At 39.5% G+C, this 16,150-nt stretch overlaps 1 protein-coding gene across 1 annotated transcript in view; it reads right to left on the bottom strand.

Moving 5' to 3' along the window:
* The window catches only part of nos1 (nitric oxide synthase 1 (neuronal)), a 77,908-nt gene that overhangs the window by 39,106 nt on the left and 22,652 nt on the right, over nucleotides 1–16,150 (bottom strand). The window contains exons 4-8 of the mRNA XM_073839709.1: nucleotides 13,715–13,860; nucleotides 12,571–12,733; nucleotides 12,312–12,403; nucleotides 6,725–6,866; nucleotides 6,228–6,367 (exon numbers count right to left, since the gene is read on the bottom strand). Of these exons, the coding sequence (XP_073695810.1) occupies nucleotides 6,228–6,367; nucleotides 6,725–6,866; nucleotides 12,312–12,403; nucleotides 12,571–12,733; nucleotides 13,715–13,860 (683 nt within the window). The remainder of the gene's footprint in view (nucleotides 1–6,227; nucleotides 6,368–6,724; nucleotides 6,867–12,311; nucleotides 12,404–12,570; nucleotides 12,734–13,714; nucleotides 13,861–16,150) is intronic.

Below are 16,150 nucleotides of genomic sequence, written 5' to 3'. Positions count from 1 at the left end.
TGAGGCAAACTTTTAATAATGAACCAGTATAATGGCTGTTTTTCTATTAGTGACATTTGCAACCTGATCTCACAGGAAAACAACTATTTTATGACTCCACATGAATACTTACACTGCCATTCAAAAGTTTGGGATTTTTTTAAAGAAGTTTTTTATTCTCATCAAGGCTGTTTATTTGATCAAAAATACAGAAAAAAATTATATTGTAAAACATATTTTTACAATGTAAAATAACATTTTTCTATTTTAATATGCATTCTTGTGATCAAAGCTAAATTTGCCAAAGTAATTCTCATTTTTTTACAGTCACATGATCCTTCAGAAATCCTTCTAATATGTTGATTTATTTTTAGTGCTGGAAACAGTTGTGCTGTTTTAATTTTTTTGGAATTTTTTATGAAAGAAACTAACTTTTATTCAACAAGGATGTGTAAAATTGATAAAAAGACTAAATTTGATATTTTCTTTATTAATCAAAGAAGCCTGAAAAATGTTTCACAGTTTCCAGCACCAGACAAAACAAAGACAAAACAAAGGCACTGATATATTTTAAAGATCAGTCAGTGCACGTTTCTTTCAGTTGAAACAGCTCAGACTTACATTTTAGTCTAGGACTAAGCTTAAGCTTTGTCTATGAAACCGGGGGTACAAGTCTTACTGATCCCAAAATTTTGAATGGCAGGATACAAAATGAAAATGTAAAATTTTTAGGAAAATAGCAAGCATGAAGGTTCACCCCTAAATTTAATTTTACTGAATTGCATTTGTCCACTTTTACCCCATTTAATGAGAAGGTTTTTTTTTTTATCTGCTTGTCTTTTGAGTTCTGAAGTTCAGGAAGTCAGTAGTGCCCAATGTTTAATTTAACGGTAACTCATGCAAAAATCTTTTCAACACTGATTAATTAAAAAAGAAATAGATGCATGATGAACAATTCACTCTTATCTAGATCTGTGTCACACAGAGTATCTCAGGACCAAAGTATTTGATCATCTCAAACACATCAGTGTCAAACTGACAGCATTTAACAAGCAAACTGAGGCAGGATTTGGAAAAAGGGCAAGTTTTATGCCAAATTAGCCCACGTTCCTGAATGTACGTGCATAAGAGGCAAGCTCTCAGCTTGAGTTCTCAGTTGCTATGCATCCTGAAGCTCTGCACATTACAGCCTCCCTGATATGCGATTTCCCTTTGGTATGTACTGTATGACGCAGACTATTATCAGATTGTGGGTAGAGGAACATTTGAGGTGGAAAGCGTTTTAGACACTGCTGTGATTCAGTAGTAGGGATGTAACGGTATTATCAATATGGTGGTATCCTGATAGCAAGGTGATAGCATGACGATATGAAACTGTAGGGATATCAGCGCGAATCAAACAATTTGGGAGAGTCGATTAGAAGTAAAAACACTACAGACTCACATTCCACAAGAGGCCCCTGTCACGTTTAACAAGGATGAGGTCTGGGTCCAAATGCAGGTAAGTATTTCTTTAATGAAAATAACAAAATAAACAAAACCAAAGGCCAACACGGCACAAACAGAAGACTAAATAACAAAATCAAAAGCCAAGATCAGAAACACACAGGAGACGAGACAATGCAGACATGAAGCAGGAGTGAGAAATGAGAGTTCTTATACAAAAGTCCAAATGGTGAACAGCTGTGAGTGAATCAGTGTTAACGACAAGGACAGGTGAATGCTATTAGAAGTGCAGTGTGAATAGCGACCTCAGGAGGCTGAGGGAAACCCCACAGCCCCGATCATGACAGTACCCCCTCCCTACGGAACGGCTTCCAGACGTTCCCAAAGTCTGGAGGGAGGAGGTACGGAGGAAGGCAAGTCAGGGGGAGGGATGGCGGGCCAGGGCCGTGCAGCGGAGTCACGCGAGCAGGCCTTGTCACCAGCGGAGCCTCAGCGGACGCCGCCGCGTCAGGCACAGCGAGAGCGGTCACCGCCGCGCCAGGCACAGCGAGAGCGGTCACCGCCGCGTCAGGAACAGCGAGAGCGGTCACCGCCGCGTCAGGAACAGCGAGAGCGGTCACCGCCGCGTCAGGCACAGCGAGAGCGGTCACCGCCGCGTCAGGAACAGCGAGAGCGGTCAACGCCGCGTCAGGCACAGCGAGAGCGGTCACCGCCGCGTCAGGAACAGCTAGAGCGGTCACCGCCGCGTCAGGAACAGCTAGAGCGGTCACCGCCGCGTCAGGCACAGCGAGAGCGGCCACCGCCGCGTCAGGAACAGCGAGAGCGGTCAACGCCGCGTCAGGCACAGCGAGAGCGGCCACCGCCGCGTCAGAAACAGCTAGAGCGGTCACCGCCGCGTCAGGAACAGCGAGAGCGGACACCGCCGCGTCAGGAACAGCTAGAGCGGTCACCGCCGCGTCAGGAACAGCGAGAGCGGTCACCGCCGCGTCAGGCACAGCGAGAGCGGTCACTGCCGCGTCAGGCACAGCGAGAGCGGTCAACGCCGCGTCAGGCACAGCGAGAGCGGCCACCGCCGCGTCAGGAACAGCTAGAGCGGTCACCGCCGCGTCAGGAACAGCTAGAGCGGTCACCGCCGCGTCAGGAACAGCGAGAGCGGACACCGCCGCGTCAGGAACAGCTAGAGCGGTCACCGCCGCGTCAGGAACAGCGAGAGCGGTCACCGCCGCGTCAGGCACAGCGAGAGCGGTCACCGCCGCGTCAGGCACAGCGAGAGCGGTCAACGCCGCGTCAGGCACAGCGAGAGCGGCCACCGCCGCGTCAGGAACAGCGAGAGCGGTCAACGCCGCGTCAGGCACAGCGAGAGCGGCCACCGCCGCGTCAGGAACAGCTAGAGCGGTCACCGCCGCGTCAGGAACAGCTAGAGCGGTCACCGCCGCGTCAGGAACAGCGAGAGCGGACACCGCCGCGTCAGGAACAGCTAGAGCGGTCACCGCCGCGTCAGGAGCAGCGAGAGCGGTCACCGCCGCGTCAGGCACAGCGAGAGCGGTCACCGCCGCGTCAGGCACAGCGAGAGCGGTCACCGCCGCGTCAGGAACAGCGAGAGCGGTCACCGCCGCGTCAGGCACAGCGAGAGCGGTCACCGCCGCGTCAGGAACAGCGAGAGCGGCCACCGCCGCGTCAGGAACAGCGAGAGCGGTCAACGCCGCGTCAGGCACAGCGAGAGCGGCCACCGCCGCGTCAGGAACAGCGAGAGCGGCCACCGCCGCGCCAGGCACAGCGAGAGCGGTCACCGCCGCGTCAGGAACACCGAGAGGGGTCACCGCCGCGTCCGGAACAGAGAGCGCGGTCACCGCCGCGTCCGGAACAGAGAGCGCGGACACCGCCGCGTCAGGAACAGCTAGAGCGGTCACCGCCGCGTCAGGAACAGCGAGAGCGGCCACCGCCGCGTCAGGAACAGCGAGAGCGGTCAACGCCGCGTCAGGCACAGCGAGAGCGGCCACCGCCGCGTCAGGAACAGCGAGAGCGGCCACCGCCGCGCCAGGCACAGCGAGAGCGGTCACCGCCGCGTCAGGAACACCGAGAGCGGTCACCGCCGCGTCCGGAACAGAGAGCGCGGTCACCGCCGCGTCCGGAACAGAGAGCGCGGTCACCGCCGCGTCCGGAACAGAGAGAGCGGCCACCGCCGCGTCCGGAACAGAGAGAGCGGCCACCGCCGCGTCCGGAACAGAGCGCGCGGCCGTCCCAGCGCCAGAAACAGAGATGGCGGTTGTCGCCACCTCCTCTCCAAAGCAGGGGCGCTTCCGCGCCTTCTCGGCACTGCGGGTGTCCATCGCCGCCAGGCAGGCGTAGATGAACTCAAACCGAGCTGCCGACGCCGCCTCAAAGGACATCCCCTCAGTGTCCGGAACCGAGCAGGTGGTTGCTGCCCCCTCAAAAAAAATTCTCCCCGCTGGACCCATCATGGATGTCTGCATTCTGTCACGTTTAACAAGGATGAGGTCTGGGTCCAAATGCAGGTAAGTATTTCTTTAATGAAAATAACAAAATAAACAAAACCAAAGGCCAACACGGCACAAACAGAAGACTAAATAACAAAATCAAAAGCCAAGATCAGAAACACACAGGAGACGAGACAATGCAGACATGAAGCAGGAGTGAGAAATGAGAGTTCTTATACAAAAGTCCAAATGGTGAACAGCTGTGAGTGAATCAGTGTTAACGACTAGGACAGGTGAATGCTATTAGAAGTGCAGTGTGAATAGCGACCTCAGGAGGCTGAGGGAAACCCCACAGCCCCGATCATGACAGCCCCCCCATCATAAATCTGACGTTTCATAGCCTGACGCCAGAACGCCAGCCTGAAGCAGACCGAAACTAACCAAGAACTTGCAAAATTAACACAAAGACACTTCTTCATAATCAAATCCTTCGAATAAGGAGATTGTCAAATTTGGAGCAAGTAACCAAGATTAATGGTCAAAGAGATGCACATTTTGAACATCACATGATTAAAGTCATTAGCGATATGGTTGGTTTTCCCCCACACACAGGACACAACGGAAATTCCTTCCCTAAACTTTTGACCTCCCAGCTTAGGGAACAGACCCTCACAGAAGGGCACAGAAAACTGTCTATTGATGTACATATGCACCCAAAATTATGCTTAAAGGACTCATGAGCAACTCATAATTTCTCTGCATAATTTCCTATTCATATATGTAACCCATACATTTGTCTATTATGTTTTAATCACTCATTGTGTATGTCCCTTTTGATAACTCTTGAATAGTTTAATGGTTTATATTGATGTTTGATATGTCCGAGTTGGAAATCGCATTCTCAAAATGTTCCTGTAATTCAATTCTTTGCGAAATGTATTATAGTCTTGTTATAGAAATCATGTCCAAATTTATCTCTGCAAAGAGCGGGAATTTGGGATCACGGGACTAATAAGATAACATTTTGATTTGTGGTTTGGAAGGTGAAACCAGCAGCCCACCGGAGTTCAGCCAATGTTCTAATTGGTCAAGACATCATTTTGGGAGGTGTCCAAAGGCTGAGTTTAAAAACTCAAGGACACCCTCAAATCTCTCTTATCTCTTGCAACTTTTCTTACTCCTTACAACGCTCTTCACGTGCTTCGCGCCGCCGCGTCTCGACGCCGCCTGGCCTGCATGCCAGCCTCCTCATCTAAAGGAAACATGAGGAGATCATTCCACTTCTGTTTTTTTCTTTAATCTTTTTTTATTTCTTTCCGTTGAGAGTTTCGTGTCTAGTTAAGTTTGTGCAAGCCGCGACCGACTTAAACGTCTTCGCGGACCTGAACTTTAACAGCGCACGCACATCTCTCATATCCAGCCAACGCCCAAGAAGACATCACATTGACCGACCACCAACCAATCAGCAACCTCGGGAAAACCCTTTCTGGAACGAGCGACGAAAGGAATTCCCTTCACAGACAAAGGCAACGCAAGTAACTTCCAGGTTCTAACTGAACTGGTGCATTTGATAAAGTTTAATAACCTCTTTGAGAGACTCAATACGAGGGTTAATTAAGTGATTGATGGTTGTTCAGGTCTAAGCAAATGCACATTGCTATAACTTGGGACTTCATATTTTCATTCCTTTAAACTCATTCTTTCCTCACTTTCTCTTTCTGCAACCTGTGTGAATGCGTGTGTTTATGTTAGTTTAGTTTGTATGTGTTAGGTTTATCCAATAAATTCATATTTTTATTAAGTATCTTGTGTTTCGTGCTTACAAGTTACTGCCTTAAACTGCTGATTTTGCTACTGTGCTTATATATAGTGTTTTCACTATATTCTGGATAGTAATATCCATTGCAGAGTTTCTGTTAGACGACTGGTGAATGAATCGCGCGTCGACTCTGAAACAGCCGTAAAACAGCGATTCTGTTCAAATTCCCTATTGAATCATATTCGATTCCCTTTGAGCTAAATTATAAATTATTATGTAATTAATCCCTATTACAATCTTACAAAACGATATGTCTTCTGGGCAAAAAGTGTAGTTTTTAAAATATATTTAAACTTCTTGTACTTTGGCACAGTATCTGTCAAATGAACTAAAACTGAAAGCAAAAAAGTCCCCTTTAAATTTCAGGTACAAGTCAATTCACAGACTTTTTACTGAATTATGTTTTCTTAGTTAAGAACTAAGAAACTGAGTTGGAGCTCCTAATTTTGAACTCTCAAAGTGTATTAGATAGAATAATTTAACTTCAAAATGTACACAATGTAATTTTTTTTCCAACTCTTCATCACAATATGTTTGGTTCTTACTTTGGATGTATGATGGGAACCTCAAGTACAAGATCATCAGGAATCTCGAAAAGCTCAGGATCGTTCCCATTGGCTTGGAGAAGAAGGGGCAAAACGTCAAAACGGCCTTTTGGAGCTTTCCATCCTTGCTGTATACAGATCTATAAACCAAAAAATTACAGATGGATTTTTGAAATATGCTGGTTGGTCACAAAGCTAATGACCATCTTGGATAAATTCTGAAATTCTTTAGCTCAGTTAGTAACCAGCGACCGTGTTCCAAAACACAGACTTAAACTGGATTTTGCATTGCTCTAAAACAACTCAAACAATTAATAAATGTAAAACGAAACAAATATAAAGCCACTGATAATCAGAAAGGGCCATGATGTCAATCAGTTTGACTCTTTATTCTTTTACATACTGGTAACACGCTTTAATCAAAATGTCAGTAGGAGGCTTTTTGACACCTGTGACTCTGACAATTGAAGCGACTGCAATGTAGCTTGCCATCTCACCTCTGTAAGCTCCACCGAAGCCGGATCTCCGAGAATTGATCCATCGGGCTGCTTGTAGCCCGCATACCGGATCAACTGGCTGTTCCACACCCGGAAGTCATGCTTCCCGTCTGTCCTCTGGGGGAAGATGGTAATAGCCGATCTGCACATCAGAGACAAGGGGTAATGCTGAGATCCCTCTGGTGGATTTATATTTCAAATCATCTAATACAGGCAGTTTTACAGATTCCATAAAATTAAACTTGTGTGACTCTTAATCCATGTCTGTAAAGTCAAACCAAACTAAGTCAATTTGTATAATACTTTTCAGAGTACACAATTTTGCAAAGCTACTTCACAGTTGCATATAGCAGATTAGAGCTGGGCAATAAAAGTTTGTATTTTGCAGCAATATAAATCAAGGCTGTATTTATTTGATTTAAAAAAAAAACGTAATATTCTGAAATATTCTTTTAATTTAAAATAGTATTTTTCTATTTTAATATACTTTGAAACAGAATTTATTCCTGTGAGGCAAAGCTGAATTGTCAGCATCACTACTCCAGTCTTCAGTGTCACATGATCCTTAAGAAATCATTCTTATAAACTGATTTAAAATCAATGTTGGAAGTATTCGTGCTGCTTCATTTTTGTTTTATTTTTATTTTATTTATTTTTTTGGAATCTGTGATACTTTTTTCAGGATTCTTTGATGAATAAAATGTTTAAAAAAGTCGAGTTATGTTGGTTTTAGAGGAGGCACTTTTCAAATAGGAAACAAGTTGATGACTAAGCTAAATTAGCATTTCAATGCAGCTTCAAAAAAATTTAAAAGTTAAAAAGTATGTAAATTTACTTTTTTTTTTTTTTTTAGAAAATCACCAATCATTCCTTCAGCTAAGAATGTGTAGAGCCCATTGAAGCTTTGAATTTGGACCTTCAGCCAGTTGGGCACTAATGAAGCCCACTATCTGCAGAAAAATCCTGGAATGTTTTGCTCAAAAAACTTTTTTTTTCGAATGAGGAAAGAAAGACATGAACATACTCCTTTAAAAAATTCTGTTTACTCATTATTTGCTGTGTTTTTGATTTAAAATCAATGTTGGAAATATTTGTGCTGCTTATTTTTTTTCTTTAATCAGTGATACTTTTTTCAGGATTCTTTGATGAATAAAACTTTTAAAAGAACAGCATTTATTTAAAATAAAAATATTTTGTGACAAAATACACTACTATTCAAAGTTTGAATTCAGAATTTTCTTTCCTTTCTTTCTTTGAAAGTAATTAATACTTTTATTCAGCAAGAATGTGTTAAATTGATAAAAACTGATAGTAAAGACATATTGTTAGTAAAGGTTTCTATTTTGAATAAATGCTGTTCTTTTCAACTTTTTATTTATCAAAGAATCTTAAAAAAAAGTTGAGTCAAGTTATTTTTTTTATAGGCGTTTTGGGCACTTTTCAAATAGGAAACAAGTTGATGACTTAGCTAAATTAGCGTGACAGGTTGAGCACTTGGAATATTTGCCCGTAATATTTGTGTCAATATTCAATGGGAAGACAAACCCACTGAGGGTTACTCCTTCTACGCGTGTTCATACACTGCAGGCAGTAAAAGCCTTTTATCGCCTTATATTTCCTTTTGCTCTTTCCTGGTGAATTGTCTGTTCTGAACAGTTAAACTGTCCGCTGTTCTTCAGAAAAATCCTATACAAATTCTTTGGTTTTTCAACATTTGTGTGTATTTGAACCCTTTCTAACAATAACTGTATGATTTTGAGATCCATCTTTTCATGCTCCTATGCAACTATTACAGAAGCTTCAAACCCCGAGTCATTCAAGATGCTCATGTATTTCTTTCTTCAGTCGAAAAAAAATACGTTTTTGGTGGCCAATGTGTTAAAAGTTCAAATTGCAGTTTCAATGCAGCTTCCAAAAAATGTAAAAGTTAAAAAGTATATAAATTTTAATTTCTTTTTAGAAAATTACCAATCGTTGCGGTAGATTAGACCCTCATTCCTTCGGCTGAGATTGTGTAGAGCCCATTGAAGCTGCATTGAAACTGCAATTTGGATATACACTATATAGTTTGGATTCAGAATTGTCTCTCTTTCATTCTTTAAAGGAAATTAATACTTTTATTCAGCAAGGATGTGTTAAACTGATAAATAGTGATAATACAGAGATATTGTTAGTAAAGATTTCTATTTTGAATAAATGCCGTTCTTTTTAATTCATCAAAAAAATCTTGATAAAAGTATCACAGGTTCCAAAAGTGGAGTCATGTTGGTTTTAGAGGAGTTTTGGGCACTTTTCAAATGTGACCCTGGACCACAAAACCAGTCTTAAGTCGCTGGGGTATATTTGTAGTAATAGCCAAAAATACATAGTATGGGTCAAAATTATTGATTTTTCTTTTATGCCAAAAATCATCAGAAAATTAAGTAAAGATCATGTTCCATGAAGATTTTTTGTAAAATTCCTACTGCAAACATATCAAAATGTAATTTTTGATTAGTAATATGCATTGTTAAGAGCTCAATTTGGACAACTTTAAAGGTGATTTTCTCAGTATTTTGATTTTTTTGCACCCTCAGATTCCAGATTTTCAAATAGTTGTATCTCAGCCAAATATCGTCCTATCCTAACAAACCATATATCAATAGAAAACTTATTTATTGAGCTTTCATATGATGTATACATCTCAATTTTGTAAAATTTAACCTTATGACTGGTTTTGTGGTCCAGAGTCACAAATAGGAAACAAGCTGATGACTTAGCTAAATTAGCGTGACAGGTTGAGCACTTGGAATATTTGCTGAATATGTGTGTCAATATCCAATGGGAAGACAAACCGACTGAGGGTGACTCCTCCTATGCGTGTTCATACACTGCAGACAGTAAAAGTCTTTTATCGACTTATATCTCCTTTTCGCTCTTCCCTGGTAAGTTGTCTGCTTTACCGGTCCTTCTTACAGCCGCAAGCCACAGTCTACATATTTGTTTGCCCTTAAGGGTGCATGTGTGTGTATGAAGTTGTGACCACATTTTGTATAAAGTCTACTGTGGTGTAGTGTACATGCTCTTATTATATTTTTATTTCAGCTGTGGCCTGAGAGCGCTAGCTGCTGTTTCGTTTATCTGTTACATACTGCTGTTTTATCATTCCGTTTATGTGGGACTGTTTTTGACAGCTATGGATGCCGCTGTTTAAAACTGCTAATTTGCAAAGTGTTTTAAGACTAATCTGCTCAATTGATTTATATTTGTGATGAAGTATTTGACGTTTTCTGCTTTCGAGCTACTGTATTAAACTAACACTTCTGTATCCGGGTTTATTAAAGCGGTTTGAATGGTTTTAAAATACTATTAATGGTGATGTAATATTGTTCATTTTTGACTGACTTCTGGTATTCAAAATCTTTTTTTTTTCTTGCCAGTGTATCTAGAGTTAAGGACAAAATTTTACATACACCTTGCAGAATCTGCAAAATGTTAATTACTTTACCTAAATAAGAGGGATCATACCAAATGCATGTTATTTTTTTTAGTACTGACCTGAATATTTCACATAAAAGATGTTTACATATAGTCCACAAGAAAAAATAATAGTTGAATTTATAAAAACGACCCTGTTCAAAAGTTTACATACACTTGATTCTTAATATTATGTTGTCACCTGAATGATCCACAGCTGTTTTTGTTTTTTTGTTTGTTTGGTGATAGTCATTCATAAGCCCTTTGTTCGTCCTGAACAGTTAATCTGCCCGCTGTTCTTCAGAAAAATCCTTCACAAAAATGTTTTTCAGCATTTTTGTGTATTTGAACCCTTTCCAACAACGACTATATGGTTTTGAGATCCATCGTTTCATGCTGAAGACAACTGAGGGACTCATATGCAACTGTTACAGAAGGTTCAAACACTCACTGATGCTCCAGAATGAAAAACTATGCATTAAGAGCCAGGGGTGTAAACTTTTGAACAGAATGAAGATGGGTACATTTTTCTTATTTTCCCTAAATATCATATTTTTTCATTTAATACTGCCCTTCAAAAGCTACAGAAGATACTTACATGTTTCTGAGAAGACAAAATAAACCCCATGTCATCCAAGATGTATTTCTTTCTTCGAAAAGAAATTACAGTTTTTGAGTAAAACATTACAGGATTTTTCTTCAATGTTGGCCAACATGTTAAAAGTTCAAATTTCAGTTTCAATGCAGCTTAAAAAAAATGTAAAAAGTATATAAATTTATCTAATATGTATTGATGCAAAAGTTTAAAGCTGGGCACCACTAAGCCCACTATGTGCAGAAAAATCCTGGAATGCTTTTCTCAAAAAACATAATTTCTTTTCGACTGAGTAAAGAAAGACATGAACATCTTGGAAGACAAAGGCGTAAGTAAACGATCAGGAAATGTTTATTCTGGAAGTGAACTAATGCTTTAAGAAATTCTGTTCACTCATGATTTGCCGTGTGATTTGTCCCTGCTAACGTTGGATTTATCCAGGTTTCTACTAACTGTGTGTATTTAATTGGTAAGCTGTTGAAGAGGTGTATTTTTAGAATAAAGAATATTGCTGTGCAATAAATTTGTATTGTTTTGGGAAGTCACGACTCGGTCTTTAATCAGTTCAAACCAGCTGGGTCCTTCATGTTGCTGTAACCACATTGGGTTTAATCATTAATTTTTTTTTTTTTTTTTTGTCCTGGTTGGTGACAGAGCCCAAGTGGTGTAGTCAGGCTTCTATAACATTGTAAGCCAAGTTTTAAACTAGTTTGGCCAGCTAAAGACCAAAAATATTCAACTGCACTGCTATATCAGCAGGGTAATGTTATACAATTAGCTTTACCCTGCTATTGGCAAATCTCATCTGGTTTAATCAGCGTTTTAAGCTAATTATATAGCATTACCATCTTAATATTGCCAATTATAAATTACAGTTTAATTTGAAGTGCTTTTAAAATAAATCTCCCCCATCTGTTCCATAAGCGAACGTAATCGTGCTTCATTGCTGAAAATACATCACACTGACGTTCAACAATATGCTAAGAGCGTGAAGTGTCAGTCTAAGTAATCTAAATAACAAGTCCCGTCACTCTCGAAATACAACTCTGGATGAAATTTGGGTCACCAGCCTGTTTGAAACAGCGCCGAGGAGCTTTTCTTGTTGCCTTGATTTGTTTATGTGCAGAAAAAGAGTGTAGGAGACCTCTGACGTTTATTCTGGCAGGTCCTGATGATGTAAGAAGCAAGCGCGTTGGCTTTTGACTGTATAAAAAGCGTTTCCTCTCTTCTTGTTTTAATTTTCCCTTTCCTCACTCCTCTCTCTCACTCTCTCAGGCTCTAATCATTCTGTTAGACTGACGCTAATTAAACAGAACAGAGAGTAAGTGTCGTGTATGATTAGCTTTGTAACGTGGCAGCGGTGCCAGCGCTCGGCAATGCTGTGGCAGGTGCTGTACTGAGGGCTGTGGAACAAGGTGACAAAGAGAGAATGGGAACACACACTTTGACAGGGAAGGAACCAAGTCGCAGAGAGAAAAGGAGATGCAGGAAAAAGACAGGAAGAGAAAGGAGCTAGTGAAAAATGACCACACTAACCTGAGGTTCCCTTTGTTGGTGGCGTATTTGATGTGGTTGCAGATGTAATTAAACATTCCGTGAGCGGTTGTGCAGTCTCGAGCATCGAACACCTCAAAGGAGAGAATTCCTTTTTAGCACACATTCTTTTTTTTCATTATCACAGCATTTCAATAGACATCACACTGTTGTAGCTCTTGAAAAGATTAAGGGAATGGTTTGATGAAGGATGGCGTTTGGGAAGAAAATCCTGTGATACTTAAAAAAGAAATTGAGATACCTGTAGTTTGGACCACTGGATCCGTCCCACACAGCGAGCTGCATTTCTCCATGCATGTTTGGCCCCATAAATCAGCTCTGTGTCCTTCAACTGATATGTTCCAGAAGTTGCAATCTCTTTTTTAACCTCTTCTAGCCGGTCAACATGGGCCTTTGAGCCGCATCTGTTCAGACAAAAGCCAAATGTATAAAAGGTGCATTTAGGCAGAGATTGTTACAATTAGCAAGAGAAAATATGTAGTGTTAAAAATACAATTTTTAAACCAAACACCTAATCAAATTTAGGGAAGTTCATGTTTAAAACTAGAAAATACGCCTCCTGAATGAAAAATTAATGAAAAATGGTGCTGAATGATTCATTTAAAAAATGAAATAATTACATTTATTTATTTAAAGTCAAATTTATTTGAATCTCATGGAAACTTTTAAAGCAAACACCTAATCAAATTTTGTGAGGTTTATGTTTAAAACTAGAAAATATGGCTCCTGAATGAAAAATAAAGAAAAATTGTGCTGAATGATTCATTTAAAAAACTTTACAATTCAAAATATATTCTCTAAAAAATATTACTAAAAATTGTAAAAAGTTGTAAAAAAATATATAAAAAAATTCTTCTCAGATAAATGCATTTGTATTAAAAATATATAAACGTCTCTTCACAGTGCAAAAATATGTGACCCCAAAACCAGTCATAAGTTTTTTTTTTTTAATTGAGATTTATATATCATCTGAAAGTTGAATAAATAAGCTTTCAAATGATACAAGATACAACTATTTGAAATTCTGCAATCTGAGGGTGCAAAAAAATTAAATATTGAGTAAATTGCCTTTAAAGTTTTTTAAATGAAGTTCTTAGCCATGCATATTACTAATCAAAAAATACATTTTGATACCTTTATGTTATCATGATCTTTACTTAATATCCTAATGATTTTTGTCATAAAAGAAAAATCAATCATTTTTACACATACAATGTTTTGTTGGTTATTGCTACAAATATACCCGTGCTACTTATGACTGGTTTTGTTGTCCAGGTTCACATATACAACTATATATATATATATATATATATATATATATATATATATATATATATATATATATATATGCAGTCATTTAAATATGATTCAAAATTTTCTCTTGCCTTTTGATTGATGTGTAATACTGGTCAATAAAATCTGTTGCAAGCGGTAGCAGTTCCTCTTTTCTTTGGACTTCATCTGGTTTGTGACTTTGCTGGTTTGGCACCATAACAGAGCCTATACAAACACGCTCGGTGCAGATCGGCACCTGCAAACAAAAAGAAACTAGCACAATAAGAAAACTGAGTCTGCAAATCCAAACATGCCACGTCACTCACAGAAAATGTGCTACAGATAGCATTGTGCCCGTCTCACACATATTGCATACATAGGAGTGCAACTTCAACAGCAGGCACAAGTTGAGACAGCATTTCTGCTGTGTAACAAAACTGGAAGTCTATACAGAAAAATAAAGTGATGTCTGGGTGAGCACATTGAGTACTTATTTAATTACCACCATAAATTATAAAATGTCATGAAATGTCAACAAATTTACATTCAAATGGTAGTTTTATGGCTTTCCCTAACAATTTTAGGTTACCTGTATAAAAGCCAATAGGCAATGTACATTACTTTCTGGTAAGTTCATTCAGACATGGTATACAAAGCATTAAACAGACCGCTTATTTTTAGTGTGATTTTAGCAGACAAAATTATTTTTTATTTTGACACCTTTTTTGGAGATTTTTTATTAGTCCCCATTCAGATAGAGAGGAGATTTGTATGCACTATGTACCTAGGCAATTCCTGCCTGGGTAAGTTACCAAGATGGCTGTCAGGTGGGTGAACAGACTTGAGTTAAAAGGACTTTGGTTCAGTGCACAACTCCAGCTCTACTTGCAACACTTCTACTGCACAATATTCTTACCAACTCAGACTTACTCGAAAAATGAACCAACATTTCTGCAAAATGATCTTGATTCCTGCACATTTCTTAACACTTTCAAAGTGAAATGGGTGTTGCTAAAAGTGCATTCAGCTTTCATCAAAACAGATAAATGTGAATTTAGCAACATTTTACATTAGTTGTTTTACGAAGTCGTTTTTGTTATGCAAGTTAAAATGTTTGAGTGTCAGAGTACGCATGTGCATTGCAGAGCTAGACAAAACGAGCATTTGAGGTTAAAAAGTGTATAAATATTCATTCATTTAAGAAAATTAAAGATCATTTCGCTAGATAAGACCCTTCTTCCTCAGCTGGGTCATTCAGAGACCTTTAAAGCTGCATTTAAACTGCATTTTGGAAGTTCAAGCTCGCAGGCTCCTTTGAAGTCCACTATATGGAGAAAATTCCTGAAATGCTTTCCTCAAAAAACAATTTCTTTACGACTGAAGAAGAAAAGACGTGAACATCTTGGATGACAAGGGAGTGAGTAAATCTGTAAATTTTTGTTCTGGAAGTGAACTTATCCTTTAAAATGGTTACAGAATTGAAAAACGTGAATGTTACGTGTCGTCATGCAGTATGAGTTGGGAATGGTGTTTATCTTATTTTAATCTTAATGCAGGCATGTGAAACAAACAAACAGAGCTTCAGAATTGATTGTATATGCATTTCATGATCATATTCCTGGAAAACGAATAAAAAACATATTGCTTTTGAGAACATCCAATGGTTGGATAAGTGGCAGGCTTCATCAGAGCCTGATAAGAAGAAGCAAAGAGACAAACGGAAGTTGCTCATTGCCTTGAGGAAATACTCATATGGTCATTATAATAAGATTAGATTTGAAGTGCACTGTCACTTTCTGTAGCGGCTGATATGTTCATTGGATTAGGGGTGGAACAGCAAAGACAGCTGAAAAATAACAACAAGCCTGTCTAAGCTAGCGCTGTTTAATTAAGGACTGGCTTGTTTTAATATCCCAAATCGCCCCTTCAGTCTGGTGAAGCATTTAAACCTTGACTGACCCATAACCCTCAACAGTTTCAGAGCAGCCCAGCCAAAAATAACCAAAGTGCCTTTAAGGTAAGGGTTCAATTCAAGTGGCTATCTTGGTAACACCCTCATACTTCTACTTATGCATTATTGTCATACACTTAATAATGAAGTAGCATTTCATCACCTTAGAATTATTTAAGGTTCAATATTACATTTTTGTCAAAATTGAGTTATTCACGTTCTTATTCTGTGACAAATTATTTACATTATTTGATGTTTCTTTTGTAAGCTGTGTACATTTTGGGCCTCTTTTTCGAAAATAAAAATGGTTCTATCTACAGAAGTCAAAGGAATGCAAAAACTTTGAAGCTCAATTATCTCGAAAGTGCTCAGAATGCAGATAGAACCTTATAATTCTAGGATGACGATATATATAATTCATAATATTGAGCAAAAAAATGCAATTTATTACAAAATAAAAACTCTGTATGAACGTGCAATTCTTAGAATAAACATCAGAATTGCGAGAAATAAACTAAGAATTGTGAAACAAATTTTACATTTTTAATCTAGACTTCTTGTAAATTCTGAATTTATATTTTGCAATTCTAACTTT

Source organism: Garra rufa, chromosome 5, assembly GCF_049309525.1.
Source record: "Garra rufa chromosome 5, GarRuf1.0, whole genome shotgun sequence".
Lineage (NCBI taxonomy): Eukaryota > Metazoa > Chordata > Actinopteri > Cypriniformes > Cyprinidae > Garra > Garra rufa.
Note: the sequence above shows the minus strand (reverse complement) of the source record. Positions and strands in the feature narration are given on the sequence as shown.